Raw genomic sequence first — 27,046 nt, forward strand, 5'->3', positions numbered from 1 at the left:
TGTATTGATGCGTTTATGTGTCTTTGTTACACCTGGCCATCATGGGGATTATTCGAAATAACTTTATATACTACTGGGTATCTTAACCTACATGTATTATATACTTTGTATAAATAACCTAAATCTGCAAAGTAACTAAATATGAACATTTGTAGTGAGAATGTAGCAGAACGGGAAAATACCAGAGGTGCTAAATAACTAAGTATATTTACTCAAGTACTGTAGTTAAGTACAATTTTGAGGCACTTGTACTTTACTTGAGTATTTCCATGTTATGCTACTTTGTACTTCTACTCCACTACAGTTCAGAGGTAACAGAGTATTCCTACACTCTGGTACTTTTTACTCAAGTACAAGATCTGAGTACTTCTACTTTAACTCAAGTACAAGATCTGAGTACTTCTACTTTTACTCTACTACAAGATCTGAGTACTTCTACTTTTACTAAAGTACAAGATCTGAGTACTAGTAATGCTCAGAAACTACACAGAGTCAGTTTAATGCTACAGAGACACCTGTTCTATTGATTCATCATCGTTAATGTTCTCAGCGGCCACGTGATTGACCTCTCGCAGCTGATTTGCCGCCCCTGGCACCTTCCTTACCAATCACAGTGCTCTGCTTCCATGTTATGCAATCGGCCAGGGGGGTTGGATTTAAAGCAATGCTGCTGGTCGGATTTCTCTTTCCAGGCAGAGAGCAGCAAGTTGCGAGAGGGTGAGATGATTTCTGTTTCTATACGAGAGGAATAATGCTGACACAGACACACCCACACACACACCCATACACACAAATACGCAACCACTGTCACGCACACACGCACGCACAGCTTAAAGTGTGATATTATGAATATGCATGAGTTCATGGAAGTTGTCCCCTCAATCGGTCAACTGTCAAATCCCTCCGTGCTTGTGATTGGTTAATACCGGAGTATAGGTCCACACTGAGGGATCTGGTTGGTTGGCAGGACAACAGACCCCGCCCCTCTCTGTTCGGGGTCATCAAACTGTCGAACAGATTGAGACAGATAGTCATGATTACAGTGCACTTTCTGATCCAGTCATTCTGATTCATCCTGATTCATTAATTGTGTTGGACCTGATAATGATACTGTTTCTATGCTGAGTATATACAGACACACTTTGTATGCTATATAACCTCAGTAATACATTCAAACATGCTCAATTTGATACAAAATACTGCTCTATAAGACATATAGCACCAATGATGACATTTTAAAAAAGTACATTTACTCAAGTACTGTACCTAACCCTAACCTAACAGAGTTGGGAAAAGTACTCAGATCTTGGACTTGAGTAAAAGTAGAAGTACTCAGATCTTGGACTTGAGTAAAAGTAGAAGTACTCAGATCGTGTACTTTAGTAAAAGTAGAAGTACCAGAGTGTAGGAATACTCTGTTACAGTAAAAGTCTTGTTTTCAAAATGTTAGTCAAGTAAAAGTAGAAACGTATGTCCTCTGAACGCTCAGTCTTTACAAATCTGCCCTAATCCACAGAGCTCCATCATGAGTCAATGCTAACATGCACACATGCAAACAGACGCTCGTAACTAAATACATTTACTCGAGTACTGTACTTATCATAATGTTATCTAAAGGTACTTGACTTGAGTATTTTCATGTTATGCTACTTCATACTTCTAATCCACTACAATTTGGTATAAAATATTTTACTTTTTACTCCATTTGTTTGGTTAGTTATTTTGCTAGGTCATATTATTGATTAAAAAAGTATTAAATTAAATGGTTTTTGTTATGGATAAAGTACTTCTACACTGTGGTATTAATACTTCTTAAATAAAAGATTGAGTACTTCTTCCACCACTATCCTACATATCTCACACGGCACTGTAACCTTTATTCATGTATTTATTCTTTCAATGTTTATTTTATTATCTCTGCTTTTTAATGACTGTTTTTAAATACCATTTTGTCTTTCATTTTGTAAAGCACTTTGAATTGCCTTGTGTTGAAAGGTGCTATATAAATAAACTTGCCTTGCCTTGCCCTCACTTGCAATCTGAAACGTGTATTTGTTCTCTCATGATCCATGTACTCTGACTGCTCGTACTAATTACAAACGTATTTTCTGATGGTGTGTCCGCCTCTGCAGATCTCAGTGAGCTGTGAGGATGAAGATCGCAGTGATTGGTCAGAGTGTTTTTGGGCAGGAGGTTTACAAAGAGCTGAGGAAAGATGGACACACCATCGTAGGAGTCTTCACAATCCCCGACAAGGATGGGAAGGCCGACCCTCTGGGTGAGAAACCTCAAAACTGTCCGTCCTCTCAATGAAAACACAAACCAGGAACTCAGGGTGCTGCCAATTGAAATTTGGACTCGTCACACTGTCCCTTTTTAATACTCCACTAAACAAAGAAACAAATTCAGTAAAGCTCTCCTATCAATCTCTCAGGGTCACTACGATATCTAGCATCAGTGATATGGATATATTAGATTTGTTAGCACTGTTATGAATAGGGAAGGGAAGAACCAAATGTAATGATTATGAGATAGAGCAACACGTTTTAACCCTCTCATTGACATGTACATATGCAATAAGAGGACATTTAATGCTCATTTTCAGGTGTATATCAGTATGTAGTGTCTCTACTTTAAAGAGTCCTCTCCTGCTGATGTTCAGGTGTATATCAGTACGTAGTGTCTCTACTTTAAAGAGTCCTCTCCTGCTGATGTTCAGGTGTATATCAGTATGTAGTGTCTCTACTTTAAAGAGTCCTCTCCTGCAGATGTTCAGGTGTATATCAGTATGTAGTGTCTCTACTTTAAAGAGTCCTCTCCTGCTGATGTTCAGGTGTATATCAGTATGTAGTTTCTCTACTTTAAAGAGTCCTCTCCTGCTGATGTTCAGGTGTATATAAGTATGTAGTGTATCTACTTTAAAGAGTCCTCTCCTGCTGATGTTCAGGTGTATATCAGTATGTAGTGTCTCTACTTTAAAGAGTCCTCTCCTGCTGATGTTCAGGTGTATATAAGTATGTAGTGTATCTACTTTAAAGAGTCCTCTCCTGCTGATGTTCAGGTGTATATCAGTATGTAGTGTCTCTACTTTAAAGAGTCCTCTCCTGCTGAGGTTCAGGTGTATATCAGTATGTAGTGTCTCTACTTTAAAGAGTCCTCTCCTGCTGATGTTCAGGTGTATATCAGTGTGTAGTGTCTCTACTTTAAAGAGTCCTCTCCTGCTGATGTTCAGGTGTATATCAGTATGTGGTGTCTCTACATGTCTCCATGCTCTAATGTTCAAAAAGCTCTTTATTGTTCTCATACTGCCTGTGCTGCAGCACCTCTTTTCACCCTCTGTCTGAAACCAGAGCTGCTCTTATTGGTTAGCTGGCCGGCTCTGTTGTGATTGGTCAACCGCTTGGAGATGTCCCGCCCCTTAGCCTATCACGTACAATGTGTTGGCTTGCTAGTCGAGTGAAAACTAGGGACTAGGACTTAACCTTAATTGTCTCTTTAGCTTGATAACAATCCGACCTAAACGTATCTAAAATATTTCTAAACGAGTTCTGTTTTCCTCACTTTGGAAATCTTTATAATAGTGGCAGTTTAAAATATAAACAAATCAATAAAAGCAGCGATGAAAGCAGTAAAAGCAGAAGAGAATACAAAGGCACTTCTAATGTTATTTTCCTGCAGATATTTAATTGCTCTTTTTACGGCACTGTTAGTGTACCGTTTTATTATTGTGCTGCAGTGTTTCGTGTATTTTTGTAACTCTGGCTCAACAATTTCCTTCAGGATGAATAAAGTCTTATCTTAATCTTACCTTACTTGGCATTATTTGAGGGTTTTCCTCATTGTTTCTCGTCACAGCGACGGAGGCGGAGAAGGATGGCGTTCCCGTCTTCTGGAAATCTTTATATTTTTATATTTTTATAATTTTACTCGTGTACAAAGACACTTCTCAGGCTTCTCTCGATGCAGTTTAAAATATAAACAAATAAAAGCAGCGATGAAAGCAGTAAAAGCAGTTTGATAATATTGTATTAGGAAAAACACACGCAAACAAACAGGGTTTTTTTTTGGTCTCCATGTATATTTAGTCATTTGTTATTTGTCTTCGTTTTGTAAATTCACCTTACTTCTGTGTATCTGTGACCCTGTACGTGTATGCACTTGTCTTGTAACTCCTATATCACTAAAAAGAGAAACGAAAACAGTAAAACAAGCAAAGAGCATACAAAGGTATTAAACAGCAGATCAATATTACACCAAGTCAAAGAACTATTTGAGGGATTACATCACACTCTCCTGTAGAGGTGGGAAGTATTGGAGTACAAATACTTTGTTACTGTACTTAAGTACATTTTTCTGGTATCAGTACTTTACTCCACTACTTATTTTTCTGACGACCTTTTACTTTGACTTCTTACATGTTGAACTCAAATACCTGTACTTTCTACTTCTTACATGTTGAACTCAAATACCTGTACTTTCTACTTCTTACATGTTGAACTCAAATACCTGAACCTTCTACTTCTCTCATTTTCCAAACAGGCTGGTTCCTTTAGTTTGAATGTGTGTTTGGTGGCGTGATCATTATTATTTAGAGTCATTGCGTGCCTATTGATTTGAACACGATCCGTGTATCCATCATTTCCTGGTCTTCTCTAAAGAAGAGGGACCAATGGAAACGTTGTCATGTTGCCGTTGTTCAGCATGGAAACATTCATTAGCTAACAATGACATTATTGTTCTATTGATATAAAGGGAGGTCAGGTACTCTTTAAAACAGCTGCTAGTTACTGGTACTTTTTACTGAAGTACATTTCAAAGCCTCTTTACTTTTACTTGAGTAAAGAAGTTTAGTCAGTACTTCTACTTTTAAACACGAGTATCTGTACTTCTACTTGACTAAAAGATGTGTGTACTTTTGCCGTCTCTGTTTCCCCTCACAGCGACGGAGGCAGAGAAAGATGGCGTTCCCGTCTTTAAGTTCCCTCGCTGGCGGCTGAAGGGCAAGGCCCTCCCGGAGGTGGTGTCCCAGTACGAGGCGGTGGGAGCGGATCTGAACGTCCTGCCCTTCTGCTCCCAGTTCATCCCCATGGAGGTCATCGAGCGGCCGCAGCACGGCTCCATCATCTACCATCCCTCCCTGCTGCCTCGCCACCGGGGGGCCTCCGCCATCAACTGGTGAGTAGAGGGACAGGTCGCTGTGAGCAGGGTGGGGAGGGTCACTTAAAGGTCCCCTATTATACTGTTTTTCATCAATATATTACAGGTCTCAGATATATACAGAGCCTGTCTCTGATTGGCTCCAAACACAAAACAGATAATTGCAGCATTACCCATAATCCCCTCTGTTTCAGCCCTGTTTCCAAAGTGCTGATTCTCTGTCTGTTACTTTAAATGAAAATAAGGAGCCCCTCCCCACGCCCCTCAGAGAGAAATTTGGTTACAAAGAACTCAATGGTGCTCTAGGAGGAGATTCAGCTGATAAGGGGGGGGGGGGGGGTTACCTTGGTTGGTGGTTGTCTAATGGTTACACAAGACAACACATCGTTATGACATCATAAAGTGGCCAAAATCTGATCAGCTCATTTTCAGACAGGTTTTTATGGAAATGGATCAAAAAGAGAGAGAATCTTTGTTCCTGAAACTTTCAGAGTCTCTTTCCACAGAGGGGACACATGTTGATGTAGAAGAGACATGAAGAAGAGGGGACACATGTTGATGAAGAAGAGACATGAAGAAGAGGGGACACATGTTGATGTAGAAGAGACATGAAGAAGAGGGGACACATGTTGATGAAGAAGAGACATGAAGAAGAGGGGACACATGTTGATGTAGAAGAGACATGAAGAAGAGGGGACACATGTTGATGTAGAAGAGACATGAAGAAGAGGGGACACATGTTGATGTAGAAGAGACATGAAGAAGAGGGGACACATGTTGATGTAGAAGAGACATGGAGAAGAGAGGACACATGTTGATGTAGAAGAGACATGAAGAAGAGGGGACACATGTTGATGTAGAAGAGACATGGAGAAGAGGGGACACATGTTGATGTAGAAGAGACATGGAGAAGAGGGGACACATGTTGATGTAGAAGAGACATGGAGAAGAGGGGACACATGTTGATGTAGAAGAGACATGAAGAAGAGGGGACACATGTTGATGTAGAAGAGACATGGAGAAGAGGGGACACATGTTGATGTAGAAGAGACATGGAGAAGAGGGGACACATGTTGATGTAGAAGAGACATGGAGAAGAGGGGACACATGTTGATGTAGAAGAGACATGAAGAAGAGGGGACACATGTTGATGTAGAAGAGACATGGAGAAGAGGGGACACATGTTGATGTAGAAGAGACATGGAGAAGAGGGGACACATGTTGATGTAGAAGAGACATGAAGAAGAGGGGACACATGTTGATGTAGAAGAGACATGGAGAAGAGGGGACACATGTTGATGTAGAAGAGACATGAAGAAGAGGGGACACATGTTGATGTAGTTGAGACATGGAAAAGTGGATTTTGCACAATAGGTGACCTTTAATGTTTCTGTAAGGGTTACCTTTTTTGGTTTCCCCTCATGTAATCCACTCCTCCTGTGTGTGCCCCTCAGGACTCTGATCCACGGGGATAAGAAGGGAGGGTTCACGGTGTTTTGGGCTGACGACGGTCTGGACACCGGACCCATCCTCCTGCAGAGAGAGTGTGAGGTGGAGCCCAACGACACCGTGAACACCATCTACAAGAGGTTCCTGTTCCCCGAGGGGGTCAAAGGCACAGTAAGAGAAGGGACGGGGCAATGCATTGTGGGTGAAGTTCTCTCTCTGTAGCGGCTCCCACTCTGTGGAATAATCTGTACATCAGACAGGCCTGTTAAACCGCTTCTGATAAACCCACCTCTTCTCCTTAGCGTTTTGACATCTTGTGGATTGTTGCTTTTATTGCTTTAAATTGTCTAATATTTTTTACTTGTTTTATGGTGTGTGAGCTGAGCTGTGTTACTTTTTTGTTTATTCGACTGTACAGCACTTTGGTCTGGAGGTTTTAAAGTACTTTATAAATAAAGCTGTGTAGAGTGGTGCAGGGATGACATATTTTTCTAGGCCGACCCTGAAGTAAGCTGCGCATGGGTTCCCTCGACAAAAAGCAACGGGATTTCTCCATAGGATTGTTGAAAATTGTCGTTTGATCGTTTTAACACGATGATTTAAAAAATACAGATTCTAAATGGTACGAGTTGAAACGTTTGTTTGAACAGTCTGCAGGAGGCAGGTACTTGCTTTCAAGCAGAACAGGGCAAACAAACTTTAGAGGAGTGTTTACGTGTTCGGCGTAATGACGTACAACGGCCTCCACGACTTCTGTAGTCCTATTCAGCCACTTGGTAACAACCATCGTTTTTCAGACACGGAAACTCTTCAGAGATCAGCAGTGGGGTCAATGCTGATGGATTTGATGTCGTAGAACAAAACGTGATCCGTCTCTTCAATGTGTCTCAACCACAGACCGTATTTCAGCTATTTTCCTAAATCCTATGGAGACGAGATCCCATTGGCTCTGAGACGAGGGAACAGGAAGTGGTAAAATGCTGACTCACTTCCTGGTTTTAGGACTCGTCACTGCACCGCTCTATTGTATTAATGTGACTGATTTTCACTCTTTTCGCCAAAGCTTCTCCAGCAGTAGATTTTGAACGTTGGGATTTTTTATGTGAAAAAAAGTCCTGTTTAAATTTTCCGTGAGGGTAACAGAGATGAATAAAAAAGCTGAATAAAGGAGACGCAGTGGGCTCTCCTGCTCCTCCTCTCTTTGGGTCCCCAACATAACAAACATGAGATGCTGAAGTCCACACAGATATCTCACGTGTTTAACCTCTGTGGTGTTTCAGGTGGACGCCGTGAGGATGATTGCAGAAGGAAAGGCCCCGAAGATCGTCCAGCCTCAGGAGGGCGCCACGTATGAGTGCATCCAGAAGAAAGACAACGCTAAGGTATTAAAGAACAACAGCTGACAGATCAATAAACACCAAGTGAAGGAAGTGATGTGAGAGGTGGAGGGGACATGATAGTAATCTGCTGAGTGATAAAAGTAGCATTAATTCCTGTTACCTTAGGCGTATAATGATGTATAGAATTGTGTGATTTACAGAATTTCACTACAGCTTTGAATAAAACTGTAAATGATCAGTTTGGTTATTGAATGTTTAATCAAAGAAAGGCTGTTTGGATGTAACAATGCAAACTAATGCTGTCATTAAATTAGCATCGAAGCAGAATAGTTTACAATGAAAACCATCTCTCCTAATGTGTTTGGTTTGAAATCTTTGACATTTCCGGTAAATGATTTCAAGAGATTGAGATGTCCGATGTGACAAAAAAGTCAACTTGGTATTTTCAGAACCAAAAATGTATCTTAAATAAGAAAAATGTGTTTAATTAAACGGATGGATGTGAAATGGGAAGTAACATTTTTCAACGTTTTGATTTTTTTTATATTCCATCCGACTGTGTGTGTGTCTGTGTGTGTGTGTGTGTGTGATGGCAGATTGACTGGAACCAGTCCGCTGAGGCTCTCCATAACTGGATCAGAGGAAACGACAAAGTTCCCGGAGCCTGGGCGGAGGTGGATGGACAGGTAACAAGAAAATCTGGAAGTATTTTTATATGAAGAACAGAATTAGTTTTATGAAATAGGTCAATCTGTTGAGCATTATATGAATGGCTGACTGACTTATGTTATAACTATTTTATAAAACGGACAAATCAAATCAAGCAATCTGATTGGTTCTTAGCCTTGATATACTGAGCATATACCACGGGTAGAACTGTAGGTTACTTTTCACAACAAGTCAGTATCCCTCCGCGCCTGAGAAACACGGTATACAGTTGGGCTGAAAAGCAAACTGGAACAAGAAAGCAGCGGAGAAGTAACGGGGCAGAAAGCCTCCTTTTTACGCAGCGGTCCAGACATAGACATCTAACGGCAAAACATATTCAGTGTGCAGTTACTTTGGCATTAGGGCAGGGATATCTAGATACATTCCAAGGTTTGACATAATGAATTGTGCTACCTCCGCTTCGCGTCGGGCCGAACCACGCCCCTTAGCTGTGATATAATGAGCATATACCGCGGCCTGTCCTGAGCTATTTCTTAAACATATTGGTCAATTTAGACATTCCATATGTTGTTGACCGTTGCTAAGCCCCGATTTACAAGAAGTGAGAATATTTCCAATGACTGTTACAACTGTAGAGTCTAAGTCGTGTTTCCTGTCTCTCTTTGTTTAGAAAGTGACGTTCTACGGCTCCAGCCTGGTGGAAAACGGTCCTTCAGCCAACAGTCAGCCTCTGGAGATCCAAGGAGCTTCTCGGCCCGCCATCGTCACCAAAGCTGGCCTCGTGCTGTTCGGAAACGACGGCAAGACGGTATGATGTCTTTTTGTTTTCTTCTTCTTAATGTATTCAAAGACAGACCAATCAGTCAGAGTGCATATTTCCTGCAGGCTATTTAAATGTTTACACCAAAAAACACAAGACACAGAAAGGTGTGAAATAAGAGTCAAATAAATGTGTTTTCTTTTGTTAACTCTATCAGACACATTTCTCCTGAGCCTATGTTGTGGAGATTCAGCACTCATAGACATAGACACAGCTGGTCAGTAATTATTATTTAGTTGTTGCAACAAACAAACAATAATGGGGAGTACATCACCTGCTGCCAACAGTAGCAACAATCATACAGCACATATAGCCACTGCAATGAACACACACACATTTCCCCTAAGCATGTTTAACGCACACATTTGATCATGCAGCCTGCCACACACATGTCACATGTTTTTCTCTCTGAAAGCTACACTTGTATATGTTGAAAAGTCATCATCTCATGACATCCTTAGGCGTAGTTAACTAACAAAGGTTATCTGTTTTTATAACCTGAGGCCTTCTCTAAACATTTCTGAACTTGGCATCAGCTTAACATACATTATATAGCTTACCATGTGATGAGACATAAGACTGACATAACACCTACACCACGCTGATCAGATGATTTTATAGCTTACTTTAAGGTGGGACAGGTTTCACATCTGACTGTGTGTTTCTCTGCAGCTGCTGGTGAAGAATCTGCAGTTTGAGGACGGGAAGATGATCGCTGCAGCTCAGTTCTTCAGCTCGGGGAGCAGCGCTGCTGTGGAGCTCACGGAGGAGGAGAAGACCTTCGCCAAACACATCAAGGTAAACATCACTCTGTGGAAGAAGTCTACAGCTCACTGTTAGAGAAATATCACTGGTCCCCGGCTTGAGCTTCAACCTCAGGATCCATGTATCTGTGATCCTCTCCAGAATGGAAGGAGTCATCACATACAGAGCATCAAGTAGTTCCTGAACAGTGTCCTTCACATGCTGATATCCAAGAGAGGGAGTTACACAGTCACAAGATGGAGGAATAGAAAGCAGTATTCAATGTTTACTTCAGATTAGCTCCATGTCAGAAATGATCATGCTTGTCATATTCTGGCTTTTTCTCCAAATTCTGGCATTTTCAAAAAAATCTCAAAATTGTGTATTTTTCTAAAAAAGATCAAAATTCTGTCTTTTTCTCAAATCTCAAAAAATCTGACTTTTTTTCAAAAATCTCAAAATTCTGACTTTTTCTCAAAAAACTCAAATCTGACTTTCTCAAAGTCTGATTTTTTTTTCTACAAAAATGGGAAAAAGTCTGACTTTTTTTCTACAAAAATCTGACTTTTTCTCAAATCTCAAAATTCAGACTTTTTTTCAAAAATCTCAAAAACTGACTTTTTCTAAAAAAACTGACTTTCTAAAAAAACTGACTTTTTCTCAATAATCTCAAAATCTTCAATCTCAGGATCCATGTATTTGTGATCCTCTCCAGAATGGAAGTAGTCATCACATACAGAGCATCAGCTAGTTCCTGAACAGTCCTGATGCTCTTCTAGGTAATCACACATCCTGTCAGCTACAGTTGGGATACCTTTGTTACTCTGATACTGGAAGAGGACATTCAGTATTTTCCCATCAGAAACTGAGAAGTTTCTAGGATGAATTTGCCGAACAAAAGATGTCCAGTGTTGACTCTGACCATGTTTCTCGCAGGCGGTGTGGCAGAGTATTCTGAGTAACGTCGCTCAGATCGAAGACTCCACTGATTTCTTTAAGTCTGGTGCTGCTTCCATGGATGTGGTCAGGTAATGAAGGTGATGCATGGAGTTCATCTGGTGTAAAAGAAGTCAAATTGTTAAAAATGGTGCTTAAGTGTATGGACCAACCTCATCTTTGATGTAGGAAGGAACCAAATCTATTCACTGTTTACAGAACAGAAAGATACACTCAACAAATATCTTAGCAGTCAAGAAGTCTGCATTCTCCACAAGTTTAGGTGTTATCTTGTCTTTATATGAAAAACATTTTATCACTAACAACAAGACTACTGCAATACAATAGAGGCTTTGTAATGGATACACTCATTTAGGGTCACTTACAGAGAGGGCGAAAGTACACACATCCTTTCCTCAAGTAGAAGTACAGATACTCGTGTTTAAAAATACTCTGGTAGAAGTACTGACTAAACTTCTTTACTCAAGTAAAAGTAAAGAGGCTTTGAAATGTACTTCAGTAAAAAGTACCCATAACTAGCAGCTGTTTTAAAGAGTACCTGACCTCCCTTTATATTAATAGAACAATAATGTCATTGTTAGCTAATGAATGTTTCCATGCTGAACAACGGCAACATGACAACGTTTTCATTGGTCCCTCTTCTTTAGAGAAGACCAGGAAATGATGGATACACGGATCGTGTTCAAATCAATAGGCACGCAATGACTCTAAATAATAATGATCACGCCACCAAACACACATTCAGACTAAAGGAACCAGCCTGTTTGGAAAATGAGAGAAGTAGAAAGTACAGGTATTTGAGTTCAACATGTAAGAAGTAGAAAGTACAGATATTTGGGTTCAACATGTAAGAAGTAGAAAGTACAGGTATTTGAGTTCAACATGTAAGAAGTAGAAAGTACAGGTATTTGTGTTCAACATGTAAGAAGTAGAAAGTACAGGTATTTGTGTTCAAAATGTAAGAAGTAGAAAGTACAGGTATTTGTGTTCAACATGTAAGAAGTAGAAAGTACAGGTATTTGTGTTCAACATGTAAGAAGTAGAAAGTACAGGTATTTGTGTTCAACATGTAAGAAGTAGAAAGTACAGGTATTTGTGTTCAACATGTAAGAAGTAGAAAGTACAGGTATTTGTGTTCAACATGTAAGAAGTAGAAAGTTCAGGTATTTGAGTTCAACATGTAAGAAGTAGAAAGTACAGGTATTTGTGTTCAACATGTAAGAAGTAGAAAGTACAGGTATTTGTGTTCAACATGTAAGAAGTAGAAAGTTCAGGTATTTGAGTTCAACATGTAAGAAGTAGAAAGTACAGGTATTTGAGTTCAAAATGTAAGAAGTAAAAGTAAAAAGTCGTCAGAAAATAAGTAGTGGAGTAAAGTACTGATACCAGAAACGTGTATTTGTACTCCACTACTTCCCACCTCTGGTCACGTATAAAAGCATGTTCTTTCCCCCCTGCTGTCCTCAGACTGGTGGAGGAGGTGAAGCTCCTGTCCAATGACTGCCAGCTTCAGAACGAAGACGTCTACATGAACTGCACCTTCACGGACTTCATCCAGATGTGTGTGAGGAAGCTGCGGGGCGAGGATGATGAGGAGGAACTCGTCGTAGACTACGTGAGTGATTTGACCGACTGCTGCTGAAAGTAAAGGTGAAGACGACGAGGTGTTGACGGGACTGTTTGTTCCTCAGGTGGAGAAGAACATCAACAACATGACCATCAAGATGCCTCATCAGCTGTTCATTAACGGACAGTTTGTCGATGCAGAGGGAGGGAAGACCTACAAGACCATCAACCCCACCGACGGCACGGTAAGAGGCCGAAAGCAATTGTCTTTGTAAGGTTGGATTATTGAAACCCAGAGGAAATAAAATGCACAAAGAAAATTCTGTCTGGTGTAACAGATAGTGTTTTATTTTATTTGTTTTAGATTTTGCACTCGTCACTAATCCCACCTCCACCTGTCTCCTATAAACACCTGATTACATGGTGCCCAAAGCTGCCTTCAAGATACAAGCATGAACATCTACCTGACATAATGAAACTAAATAATTATACATTTACTATAAACAAAACAGGAGAGACATTTCTTTTAACTATTAAAGAATATAAATCAATGAAAAGCTCCAACAATTATTACATATAAGATAAGATGTTCTTTATTGATCCCAATTTGGGAAATGTTTGTGTTGCAGCAGCATAATATAAAAGTACTTTATCTGACGTCACTTCTGTCTTTTATCAAACATATGTTAAAGTAATTATTTTATATATTGTACTCAAACGTGCTAAATTGTTAGATATAGGCACTCATTGGAACAATATTAGTTATATAATAACTTCGACATAATGCAGTTTTTACAGCCTGACGTAATCAAGATTTAAAGGTCTCCCTCACCAGTATTCAAACTTAGTGAAATGCTGTTTTTATCCTCTCTTCTTGCTTTATGATGCTCTCTCCTGTAGGCCATCTGTGAGGTGTCTCTGGCTCAGATCAGTGATGTGAACACGGCCGTCTCTGCTGCTAAAGAGGCCTTCGAGGAGGGAGAGTGGGGCAAGATGAACGCCAGAGACCGAGGAAGACTCATCTACAAGTCAGTAGCAAAACACCTGCATCATGTTCTGATAACACACTACAGGAGAGGGAAACCCCCAAAAGCTTTAGCTAATGAATGTTTCCATGCTGAACAACGGCAACATGACAACGTTTTCATTGGTTCCTCTTCTTTAGAGAAGACCAGGAAATAGGGATGTCCCGATCACCTTTTTTTGCTCCGATCATTAGTTTTTGACAATTTGCCGATACCGATTTTTCCCGATCCGATCTTTATGCAATGCATTAAGAGAAAAAATAAAAAAAAGCATTCAAGTTGTCCCTTAAGGTTATTTTTTTATTTAAATTGGATATTCTATGCAACATGGATATAGCTTCTTTCTTTCACAGCAGCATTGGATCAGTTCAGTTGTGCAGCATTGGATCAAAACAAAATAAAGTTACTTATCAGTACTCGTTAGCTTACTGCTACAATTAGACACTGCGCCCACTCTGTTGCCAGATTTGAGAGAAATAAGCAACCAGGTCTATGAAAACAAGCCCAAAAGAAGCAACACATACATGATGTTCTGTAATTTGAAACCAAAACTAAGGCCTCAGGATGACTTTAACACTTGAACATGGTCATTTTTGTTTTTTAACATTGAATAATAAAAAAATAAAAAAATAAAAAAAACCCGATCCCAGATTTTTTTCTCCCTATTCGGATCTTTTGAAAATCACGTGACCGGCTCCGATCCCCGGTCACGTGATCGGATCGGGACATCTCTACCAGGAAATGATGGATACACAACGCATCATCTTCAAAACACTCCTCCTCACCTATAAAGCCCTTCACCACCTAGCCCCCCCCTACCTCTCTGACCTCCTCATCCCCTACAACCCCCCCCGAGCCCTCCGATCCTCCTCCACTCTCTCCCTCACAGTACCACCATCAAGACTCAAAACATTTGGCAACAGAGCATTCTCCAGATCAGCACCCCGTCTCTGGAACTCCCTCCCCCAATCTGTCCGCCACTCTCCCACACTGTCTACCTTCAAAACCCAGCTGAAAACATACCTCTTCTCCCAAGCCTTCAACTTACCCTACCCCCCAACCCACTGACTTCACTCACACCCCACGCTGTATCTCTTATTCACCCCACGCTGCATCTCTTATTCATACATTCATCAACTTTTTCTTTCCTCTTTTCCATTATGTTGTCTTTTGCTCGTTGTCCTATGCTTGCTCCCCCCCTGTGTTGTCCTTTGCCTGTTCATGTAATGTTCATGTTCAATTTTCTTGTCCAATATGTTGTCTTCTGCCTGTTCACCCCCTTTCTGTACTTTTAATTTTTTTTGTAAGCGACTTTGGGTTATTGAAAAGCGCTATATAAATAAAAGTTATTATTATTATTATTATTATTACACGGATTGTGATCAGGCACGCAATGACTCTAAATAATAATGATCACGCCACCAAACACATTTAAACTAAAGGAACCAGCCTGTTTGGAAAATGAGAGAAGTAGAAAGTACAGGTATTTGAGTTCAACATGTAAGAAGTAGAAAGTACAGGTATTTGTGTTCAACATGGAAGAAGTAGAAAGTACAGGTATTTGTGTTCAAAATGTAAGAAGTAGAAAGTACAGGTATTTGTGTTCAACATGGAAGAAGTAGAAAGTACAGGTATTTGTGTTCAACATGTAAGAAGTAGAAAGTACAGGTATTTGTGTTCAACATGGAAGAAGTAGAAAGTACAGGTATTTGTGTTCAACATGGAAGAAGTAGAAAGTACAGGTATTTGTGTTCAATATGTAAGAAGTAGAAAGTACAGGTATTTGTGTTCAACATGGAAGAAGTAGAAAGTACAAGTATTTGTGTTCAATATGTAAGAAGTAAAAAGTACAGGTATTTGTGTTCAACATGTAAGAAGTAGAAAGTACAGGTATTTGTGTTCAACATGTAAGAAGTAGAAAGTACAGGTATTTGTGTTCAAAATGTAAGAAGTAGAAAGTACAGGTATTTGTGTTCAATATGTAAGAAGTAAAAAGTACAGGTATTTGAGTTCAACATGTAAGAAGTAGAAAGTACAGGTATTTGGGTTCAACATGTAAGAAGTAGAAAGTACAGGTATTTGTGTTCAACATGTAAGAAGTAGAAAGTACAGGTATTTGTGTTCAACATGTAAGAAGTAGAAAGTACAGGTATTTGTGTTCAACATGTAAGAAGTAGAAAGTTCAGGTATTTGTGTTCAATATGTAAGAAGTAGAAAGTACAGGTATTTGGGTTCAACATGTAAGAAGTAGAAAGTACAGGTATTTGAGTTCAACATGGAAGAAGTAGAAAGTACAGGTATTTGTGTTCAACATGTAAGAAGTAGAAAGTACAGGTATTTGTGTTCAACATGTAAGAAGTAGAAAGTTCAGGTATTTGTGTTCAACATGTAAGAAGTAGAAAGTTCAGGTATTTGTGTTCAATATGTAAGAAGTAGAAAGTACAGGTATTTGAGTTCAACATGGAAGAAGTAGAAAGTACAGGTATTTGTGTTCAACATGGAAGAAGTAGAAAGTACAGGTATTTGTGTTCAAAGTGTAAGAAGTAGAAAGTACAGGTATTTGTGTTCAACATGTAAGAAGTAGAAAGTACAGGTATTTGGGTTCAACATGTAAGAAGTAGAAAGTACAGGTATTTGGGTTCAACATGTAAGAAGTAGAAAGTACAGGTATTTGGGTTCAACATGTAAGAAGTAGAAAGTACAGGTATTTGAGTTCAACATGTAAGAAGTAGAAAGTACAGGTATTTGTGTTCAACATGTAAGAAGTAGAAAGTACAGGTATTTGGGTTCAACATGTAAGAAGTAGAAAGTACAGGTATTTGGGTTCAACATGTAAGAAGTAGAAAGTACAGGTATTTGGGTTCAACATGTAAGAAGTAGAAAGTACAGGTATTTGAGTTCAACATGTAAGAAGTAGAAAGTACAGGTATTTGTGTTCAACATGTAAGAAGTAGAAAGTACAGGTATTTGTGTTCAAAATGTAAGAAGTAGAAAGTACAGGTATTTGTGTTCAAAATGTAAGAAGTAGAAAGTACAGGTATTTGGGTTCAAAATGTAAGAAGTAAAAGTTAAAAATCGTCACAAAAATAAGAAGTGGAGTAAAGTACTGATACCAGAAACATGTTCTTAAGTACAGTAAGAAAGTATTTGTACTCCACTACTTCCCCCCTCAGGCTGGCTGACCTGATGGAGGAGCATCAGGAGGAGCTGGCCACCATCGAGGCCATCGACTCTGGAGCCGTTTACACTCTGGCTCTAAAGACTCATGTGGGCATGTCCATCCAGACCTTTCGTTACTTTGCAGGCTGGTGTGACAAGATCCAGGTGAGGAAGCCTGGAGTGAAATTAAATCAAACCCATGTTAAAATGTAACTTGTATAACCACCAAATAAAAGTTTTATATGGAAAATACATGGCATTAAAAGATGATATTTGTTTGTTCATAGGGCAGCACCATTCCCATCAACCAGGCGAGACCCAATCGTAACCTCACGTTCACCAAGAAGGAACCAATAGGGTGAGAGTGGATTTACATGACACAGAAACACACACACACACATTTGAGCTTTTAAAATGTTATAATCATCAACAGTCACGGCATTGCTTGTCCCACATAACCCTAATCAATGAATTAGCAACATAGACTTGTATAATAAGCAAACATCTTCTCCTTTTTTCTCCTCTCCTCAGAGTGTGTGCCATCGTGATTCCATGGAACTACCCTCTGATGATGTTGGCCTGGAAAACAGCCGCCTGCCTGGCAGCGGGAAACACCGTGGTCCTGAAACCTGCTCAGGTCAGAGAGAAATAAAGAGCTTTTTAAACATTAAAGAATGGAGACACTAAATACTGATATACACCTGAACATCAGCAGGAGAGAACTCTTTAAAGTAGAGACACTACATACTGATATACACCTGAACATCAGCAGGAGAGGACTCTTTAAAGTAGAGACACTACATACTGATATACACCTGAACATCAGCAGGAGAGGACTCTTTAAAGTAGAGACACTACATACTGATATACACCTGAACATCAGCAGGAGAGGACTCTTTCAAGTAGAGACACTACATACTGATATACACCTGAACATCAGCAGGAGAGGACTCTTTAAAGTAGAGACACTACATACTGGTATACACCTGAACATCAGCAGGAGAGGACTCTTTAAAGTAGAGACACTACATACTGATATACACCTGAACATCAGCAGGAGAGGACTCTTTAAAGTAGAGACACTACATACTGATATACACCTGAACATCAGCAGGAGAGGACTCTTTAAAGTAGAGACACTACATACTGATATACACCTGAACATCAGCAGGAGAGGACTCTTTAAAGTAGAGACACTACATACTGATATACACCTGAACATCAGCAGGAGAGGACTCTTTAAAGTAGAGACACTACATACTGATATACACCTGAACATCAGCAGGAGAGGACTCTTTAAAGTAGAGACACTACATACTGATATACACCTGAACATCAGCAGGAGAGGACTCTTTAAAGTAGAGACACTACATACTGATATACACCTGAACATCAGCAGGAGAGGACTCTTTAAAGTAGAGACACTACATACTGATATACACCTGAACATCAGCAGGAGAGGACTCTTTAAAGTAGAGGCACTACATACTGATATACACCTGAACATCAGCAGGAGAGGACTCTTTAAAGTAGAGACACTACATACTGATATACACCTGAACATCAGCAGGAGAGGACTCTTTAAAGTAGAGACACTACATACTGATACACACCTGAAGATGATTATATTAGAGCCCCTTTTCGCTATCAAGCGTCCTCGTTTCCGAAACACAACACAGACACATGCATTTGGAAAATAGATGGTTTTAATAAATGCTGCTGTGTGTCTGCAGGTCACTCCACTGACAGCCCTGAAGTTTGCTGAGTTGGCGGCGAGGGCGGGGATTCCCAAAGGAGTCGTTAACATCCTGCCTGGATCAGGTGGGGTCTCACTCTCAATCTGTTTTATGCTGGATTAATTATCGGCAGCTCATCGTCTAGCTCCACAAGAGTCAAAGTGAACTTCCTCTTCCTCTTCCTCTTCTTCATCTTCTTCTTCTCGGGCGCTGTACAATAGCTGCCCACTGCTCCTAGTACTAGAATGGGTTAAAGGCAGAGGTCAAATGTCACTGTGCTGTATGTGTGTATGTGATTGATCCTCCGATTCTATTCTTCTAGGAGCTCTGGTGGGTCAGCGTCTGTCCGACCACCCTGACGTCCGTAAACTGGGCTTCACAGGTTCCACTGAAGTCGGGAAACACATCATGAAGAGGTGAGGAGAAGTAACACATATTTACAAAACTGTAAACAACATGTTCCATCATTGCTCATCTGTGTGTTTACCTCCTCTGTTCTGAAGCTGTGCCGTCAGTAACGTGAAGAAAGTGTCTCTGGAGCTCGGAGGAAAGTCCCCCCTCATCATCTTCAGCGACTGTGACATGGACAAGGCCGTGCGCATGGTGAGTCATTGGAAGAAGGGTTGTGGTTGTTTTGTTGAAATGGCTGCAGGAATTAAACGCTGGTGTGTTTCAACATCCAAAGATCCAAACATCCAAAGGCTTTATTGTCCTGTGTAGAAATGGAAATCTTAATTCCCAAGCTCCCCCAACAATGCCAAGATGGCGGCGGTGATGAATGCTGAATGTCTTTGGCTCGTCTCCAACTTCCTTTTATTTCAGTGTTGGTTTACATTTGGGTGTGTGCTTTTAACTTTGTTTCAGGGCATGAGCTCCGTGTTCTTCAACAAAGGAGAGAACTGCATCGCGGCCGGCAGACTGTTTGTGGAAGACTCCATTCATGACCACTTCGTGAAGAGAGTGGTACGTGCTTCTCTTCTTATCTCGCACTGAGAATGCCGTATGTTCAGAGGTTTGAGCAGCAAAACACTCCCTAGAGCAGGAGTCACCAACCTTTTTTAGGACGAGGGCTACTTTCAAAAAACAACAAGTCGGGGGCTACTTTTACTCCTCTTTTTTAGTTTTTTGCAGTGTATATATTTAGCACATTTTAACATTATTATATGCTTACCTTTAACCTTTGTGTGCTGTTTGGGTCTGTGGGACCCGTTTTCAGTGTTTACTAAAATAACATGTATGCAATTTAATTATTTTAACCTGCTTTATTTTGGGGGGGGACCTCACATCCTCCAGGGGAATTTTTTTTTAAATGTTGAAGTGAAATGCTTCAATCTGGAGCACAAAATGAATTGATGGATACAGCTCTCAACACTCAGATGAAAGGGAGTTGTATACTTTTCAATAATCCAAACATCTTTAGGATATGATCAGAACCAATAACAAATCATTTCAACTTGTTTATTCTTATCTTATGTTACCTAGTTAGCATTCTTTCTTTTCATTTATGCATATTTGACTAATCACTCCCCTTTTAAACAGTTTTTTAAAGGAAATTACGCCATGTGTGTGTGTGCGTCAAGTGCAATAAATATATATGCAAGTTACAACACACACATTAAAACTCTGCCCCTCATGTGTGGTATAGGCTGGCATGATAGGCTGTTCAATGGGGCTGATGTGTAGATTCTGCCAGAAGGAAAATCAGCGGGGAGGTGCCACATTGCTTTTCTTCCCGACTGCAACGCTGGTCCCGCAAATCAAGCAAGAACGTGATTGGTCGATATTCATTGTGGGGGTGGGGGGAGGAGGGGTGTTAGATAGATATAGAGTTGTAGTAAGTAGATGGGGTTCGCTATGATTGAGGTTTCGTTTATGCATAGGGTAGGTTCTTTTAATTACATTTCCTTGTGTATTTTATACATTTTGGATTTGCTTGGCGAGCTATTTTTAGAACATGCCTGGCGGGCGACTCACGTTGCCCCTGCGGGCACCGTGTTGGCTACCCCTGCCCTAGAGGCATTGGATATATTTCAGTGCTTTTGTCCTGTTTTCTAAATATTGAATGTGTCAATAGTGACTGCCAACACAGTGACGAGTCGTACAGGTGAAGTCAACAGATTGCTCGTATTCTCGAAAAAGTTGGCCATCTTGCTATTGATGACATAAAAATCCTATTCCCTGTCATTTTGCATCTCATCGTCACATAGCTAGTTATATTTTAAATGTAGCCAATAATGCTTGAGCTTGGCGGACACAATGTTATACTGAATCTTCAATTCCATAAAAGCTCTGAAACTGAAATGAGATGGAGAGAGATTTTGAAATGAAACCCTGACTCACTGAGTTTTTTGAGTTTGCATCTGTGTATAAAATAAAATAAGATAAGATGGAACTTTATTTATCCCCTTGGGGGCAGCAGCAGGGGCAGAATTGATTCACACAAGGTACAAATAAAGATAAAATAGAATAAGAATTAAAATAATAATACAACAAAAATAAAGTGATAAATTAACTATTGGTACAGGGTATCACAGTAAACAGTTGAGCATTTGTATGAACATGTTTAATATATGTACATAAGTGTGCAGATGTGAGTGCAGGTTACAGTCTTGTAAAAAAAGTGCAGGTATATCATGTGCAGAGGTGGGAAGTATTGGAGTACAAATACTTCCTTACTATACTTAAGTACATGTTTCTGGTGTCTGTTCTTTACTCCACTACTTATTTTTCTGACGACTTTTTACTTTGACTTCTTACATGTTGAACTCAAATACCTGTACTTTCTACTTCTTACATGTTGAACACACATACCTGTACTTTCTACTTCTTACATGTTGAACACACATACCTGTACTTTCTACTTCTTACATGTTGAACTCAAATACCTGTACTTTCTACTTCTTACCTTTTGAACACAAATACCTGTACTTTCTACTTCTTACATGTTGAACTCAAATACCTGAACTTTCTACTTCTTACATGTTGAACTCAAATACCTGAACTTTCTACTTCTTACATGTTGAACTCAAATACCTGTACTTTCTACTTCTCACATGTTGAACACAAATACCTGTACTTTCTACTTACATGTTGAACACAAATACCTGTACTTTCTACTTCTTACATGTTGAACACAAATACCTGTACTTTCTACTTCTTACATGTTGAACACAAATACCTGTACTTTCTACTTCTTACATGTTGAACACAAATACCTGTACTTTCTACTTCTCACATGTTGAACTCAAATACCTGTACTTTCTACTTCTTACATGTTGAACACAAATACCTGTACTTTCTACTTCTCACATGTTGAACTCAAATACCTGTACTTTCTACTTCTCTCATTTTCCAAACAGGCTGGTTCCTTTAGTCTGAATGTGTGTTTGGTGGCGTGATCATTATTATTTAGAGTCATTGCGTGCCTATTGATTTGAACACGATCCGTGTATCCATCATTTCCTGGTCTTCTCTAAAGAAGAGGGACCAATGGAAACGTTGTCATGTTGCCGTTGGTCACCATGGAAACATTCATTAGCTAACAATGACATTATTGTTCTATTAATATAAAGGGAGGTCAGGTACTCTTTAAAACAGATGCTAGTTATGGGTACTTTTTACTGAAGTACATTTCAAAGCCTCTTTACTTTCACTTGAGTAAAGAAGTTTAGTCAGTACTTCTACTTTCACCAGAGTATTTAAACATGAGTATCTGTACTTCTACTTGAGTAAAGGATGTGTGTACTTTTGCCATCTCTGATCATTTGTATGTGTTTCTCTCAGGTTGAGGAGGTGAAGAAGATGAAGGTCGGTGATCCTCTGGACCGGTCCACAGACCACGGACCTCAGAATCACAAAGCCCACCTGGACAAACTGGTGGATTTCTGTCAGACTGGGATCAAAGAGGGGGCCACGCTGATTTGTGGAGGAAAACAGGTGCAGAGACCAGGTAAACCTTCATGATGTCAGCCATTAGGAGGCAGGTTGACTCCATTGTTTTTGACGAGAAGAGTAACGCTACTCCTTATAAGGTGCCATCAGGCAGATAAGTAACGTTCTCTCTGGTTGTTATGTATGCCTCCAGGTTTCTTCTTCGAGCCCACGCTCTTCACCGATGTTCAGGACCACATGTTCATCGCTAAAGAAGAGTCCTTCGGCCCCATCATGATCATCTCCTCGTTCAAGGGCGGGTAAGAGCCTGTGTCCATTTCTGAGCATCTGTCTTCTATTGTTTCCAATTAGGAGATCATGTAATCTAAAAACAAATGGCAGAACCCAAAGTCTTTATTCTGAGCAGTCTGCCCTTTTTGTGCTGCCTCTCCGACACTTCAAAGGAAACATCCTTTAAGGCTTCAGAAAAGCAGTGCTGAAGACGCTGTAGAAATTGGAGAAGAAGCTTGTCTTGACCCTGTGTATCAAACCATGACAAAGACCAAAAGCTCATTTGTTTGAACAGATCGACCGGCAAACACTTAACTAATTTTCCTGATCAAAAATCTTTTTATTGCGTTTCGACAATGCGTAACCAGGGTCTGTCATTTAGAAATGAAAAGCAAAATATATGCATAAAATGAGACAGTGGTCTGTACTGGTTGTATGTACAATGTATACTTAATGTAACAGCTGGGGGGCATCGAAAATCGCCTGGCCCTTTACGCTGATATCGTTTTATTTATAAAAACTGTCATTTCCAGCGCTCAATAAACTGATAAAGGATGTCGGTACGTTTTCAGGGTATAAAGTGAATAGTTCAAAATGTAACATTCTTCTACCTAAAGAATCTGAAAGACTTAATCCAGCTCTTCAAACAGATTTCCCTGGAAGGTTTTAAATATTTAGGAATACAGATTAAACCTGAAATAGAAGACCTCGTTCCAACAAACTATGACCCCATAATAGCTGCTGTGATTAATACTTAACGTATGTTTGAGAAAATGCTGAAGAGGTTCTGTGCCTTTCTCTCTGCCTCATCCCCTCTTGTGTATCCCCTCCCTCCTCTCTTCTCCCTGCCTCAGTGATGTGGACGACGTCCTGAGGAGAGCCAACGCCACAGAGTTCGGCCTGGCGTCGGGGGTTTTCACGCGGGACATCAGCAAAGCCCTGTACGTCAGCGAGAAGCTGAACGCCGGCACCGTGTTCGTCAACACTTACAACAAGACGGACGTGGCTTCACCTTTCGGAGGATTCAAGCAGTCCGGATTTGGAAAAGACCTCGGTAAGAAACCGCTGACTCTGGATCTGTTGTTCGGGCAGGGGGGAAGAATTGGCTTTGCAATTAAACAATTAATCACTTAAACACGATGGACATGTCTCCATACTGACACGCTACAACATTGATTGATTGATTGAAAAGTTTATTAACAGCTTGTATATTGGGTACAGTACAGTACAGCTCAAAACATACAATTGTTAAGGGGATGCAGACCAGAGAAATACTTTCGTCTTGTTTACATCAGGGTCCCCCATTTCCAATCCATCATATCATTTAAGACATATTTGACATACAGATGGCTTACTTACAATTTATTTTAGATTTTGTTCTAATACATCCTAACCGGACATTTAAGACATACCAAATCTACAGATATACAGTTAGTAACAGAGTCTAAAATGCGAGTATATACATAGATGGGGGGGGGAAGCTGTCCATTGTACGACAGGTTGAGATTTGTACCATTACCCGAAGGTGCTCTTTAAGAGAGGTTTTGAAGGTAAGTATAGTTTTACTTTCCTTTACAGTAGTGGGAAGAGCGTTCCACCTTGATGTGGCATAATTGCGAAACGTGTATTCCCCCTTTTTTGTGCCAAATCTGGGTTTTACATGATTTGTGGAGCTCCCTAACATGCTCTTAAAAGTATCTGTTATTGATAAAAACAGGATTATATATTTTGTAATGATGTGAAAAAGCCATCCTGCACACTTTGGACTTTAACTTCTGATCATTACATTCAGTTGACTCTGTACTTCTACTTGAATAACATTTTGAGTTCAGGACTTTTACTTTATAGGGGTGTTTTTTTTTTTTTTTAAACAATATGTTTATTAATGTTTCATTATTTTAAACAACATGACAAAACACACACAGGCAACAAATACAATTTAAATATATAATAAAAAAGAGATGAAATGAAAACAAATAAAGATAAAAACAATTGGTCAGTAGCAACATTATCCTCACAAGTGTTCATAGTCCCAGCAGTTTAAGAAGCACTTTACTTTTCCTTTCAGCCACATGGCTCTCGTGGATTCTCATTGTTCTTATTTCGAAGCATGTTTGAAACATTATCATTCCCTAACTGAGTAAACGGGTCCCTAACCCTATCAAAGGTTTCGTTTTTCCTTTTCAGAATATAAGTTATCTTCTCCTTAGAACAGCAATTACTCATTTCCCTCAGCCATTGGCCAATCCCCTTTTAGGGGTATTTGAAGTATTTAGAGTAAAGGATCTGAGTACTTCCTCAATATCTGAGTACTTATTGTCTGTTTGTCTTTCTCTGCAACAGGACAAGACGCTCTGAATGAATACCTGAGGACGAAGGCAGTGACCATCGAGTATTAAGAGGAGGAGGAAGCGGTGAAAAGTGGAGGATGGAGTGATTTGCTCTCGCTATAAGTGACTGCCTCTCATTAGTGAATACTAATCCTGTGCCTTAACACGATCAATCAGTCTAACAAATGAATGTTGAGTCCTGATCCATGCTGTAGTAAGGACTGTCATATAAATACGCCCAAGTGACCTCAGACTGTTTGTAATCAATGTGATTTAGTAGGAAAGAGATGAGCAAGGTGGTCGAAACATCAGGATCGCTGCACATTATCCAGTTTATTACACGGCTGCGTACAAAATAAACCAACGACTTGTTTCAGGAATATTGATAAAAAATGATTTAAAAATAATTTGTCTGTCTTCTTCTGCTGTTCCCTTTAGTGTTTACTTCCTGTCTGTTTCTCAATCGCGAGTACACATGCTGCAGAGCAACTATTTCAAGTATACTACGTCATAGAGTGGCGCAGAATGCTGGGCATTTAAACAGTCCTTCGGCGCCACTATGACGTAGTATACTTGAAATGGTTGCTCTGCAGCATGTGTACTCGACATTGAGAAACGACCACAGTCTGTCTTCTTCTGCTTTTCCTGTTTGTGTTTACTTCCTGTCTGTCTTCTTCTGCTTTTCCTGTTTGTGTTTACTTCCTGTCTGTCTTCTTCTGCTTTTCCTGTTAGTGTTTACTTCCTGTCTGTCTTCTTCTGCTTTTCCTGTTTGTGTTTACTTCCTGTCTGTCTTCTTCTGCTGATTTCTCTGACGTCCAGCGCTCTGTCTTTTAACCTCTTTCCTTCTCTTGTGCCCTTTTCTTTTCTGTGGACAGTTTAGCCGTCATGAATCCAAAGTTTCCGGCTCTCCACAAATATAATAATCTATTTTCAAAAACTAATCATGGTGTTTTCTCATGGATAAACTAAAGCTTGTTGTTCACAGCTGACGTGAAATTGACCGGACTTCTTTATGCGGATTGATATCACTGCACATAGTCACTTGATTCCCCTTAGCAACGGTCTGTTCTCCTTAGCAACAGTCTCCTAGCGAAAAATAAAAGACTTCTGGAATGTACCAATCGACCAATCAGAATCGAGTATTTGACTAAGCCTTGTAATTAGTCTAATAGATGATTGTTTAGTCCTGATCCATGCTGTTGTGAACCACACCCAAGTGACCTCAGAGACTGTTATTAATCCATGCGATTGAGTTACGAAATGGAAATATTTGTAACAGACTGCCTGAGTTTCTTATATGGCTTACATTAGGTCAGAGAAGTATTAAGAAATATAACATTTCTAACAACAGGTTCTGAATAAAAACTGCTGTGAATCTCACCACTGTGTCCATTTGTATTCTTATTAGTTCATGTATGATGAAGTTTGACTTTAAATAATTCAATGGAAATTATTTTTTCAATTCACACAGATTTTTATGTCGATGTTCAGAAAATAACTAAATTATGACACTTTAGAGTATTGCAATTGGGTTTAATCTGTTTTCTGCCATTATTCTGGTATGAAGCCGCAGTGATGACATGAATCAGGTCAACAGCTGATATCCACATTTTGACTGCACTGATCTATGGTTGAGTATAAAAACACATGATATTCTATAGTAATTTACTACATATCTCAGTATTTTAACGTAGCCCTACAACATTAAAATGCTCTTACAGTACATGTATTGTTTTAATTCTAAATTCAGTTGACTGTGTAATGCGACTTAAATAACATTTTGAATTCAGGACTTTTACTTTTTAGGGGGAAGCTATTTAAAGTAAATTATCTGAGTACTTTCTCAATATCTGAGTACTTATTGTAAGGGTGCGTCTCATCTCTGTGGTTAAAGTTATTAATGTTCATATTTTAACCAATTTTTTTTAACATA

The 27,046-nt window shown here is 39.7% G+C and overlaps 1 protein-coding gene across 1 annotated transcript; it reads left to right on the forward strand.

Moving 5' to 3' along the window:
* Positions 1 to 600: 600 nt before the first annotated feature.
* Positions 601 to 26,493, forward strand: aldh1l1 (aldehyde dehydrogenase 1 family, member L1). The gene is made up of 23 exons (XM_079684945.1): positions 601 to 717; positions 2,133 to 2,278; positions 4,941 to 5,175; positions 6,612 to 6,777; positions 7,887 to 7,988; positions 8,543 to 8,632; positions 9,286 to 9,423; positions 10,108 to 10,233; positions 11,116 to 11,207; positions 12,604 to 12,751; positions 12,828 to 12,947; positions 13,603 to 13,730; positions 16,901 to 17,051; positions 17,174 to 17,244; positions 17,418 to 17,523; positions 18,620 to 18,707; positions 18,945 to 19,038; positions 19,126 to 19,225; positions 19,487 to 19,585; positions 22,406 to 22,571; positions 22,707 to 22,812; positions 23,638 to 23,837; positions 25,127 to 26,493. Exons 2-23 carry the CDS (start codon positions 2,152 to 2,154, stop codon positions 25,180 to 25,182), a joined length of 2,709 nt encoding a protein of 902 aa, XP_079541071.1. The 5' UTR covers positions 601 to 717; positions 2,133 to 2,151; the 3' UTR covers positions 25,183 to 26,493.
* Positions 26,494 to 27,046: the final 553 nt, after the last annotated feature.

This window comes from Notothenia rossii, assembly GCF_949606895.1.
Source record: "Notothenia rossii genome assembly, chromosome: 5".
NCBI classification, from domain to species: domain Eukaryota; kingdom Metazoa; phylum Chordata; class Actinopteri; order Perciformes; family Nototheniidae; genus Notothenia; species Notothenia rossii.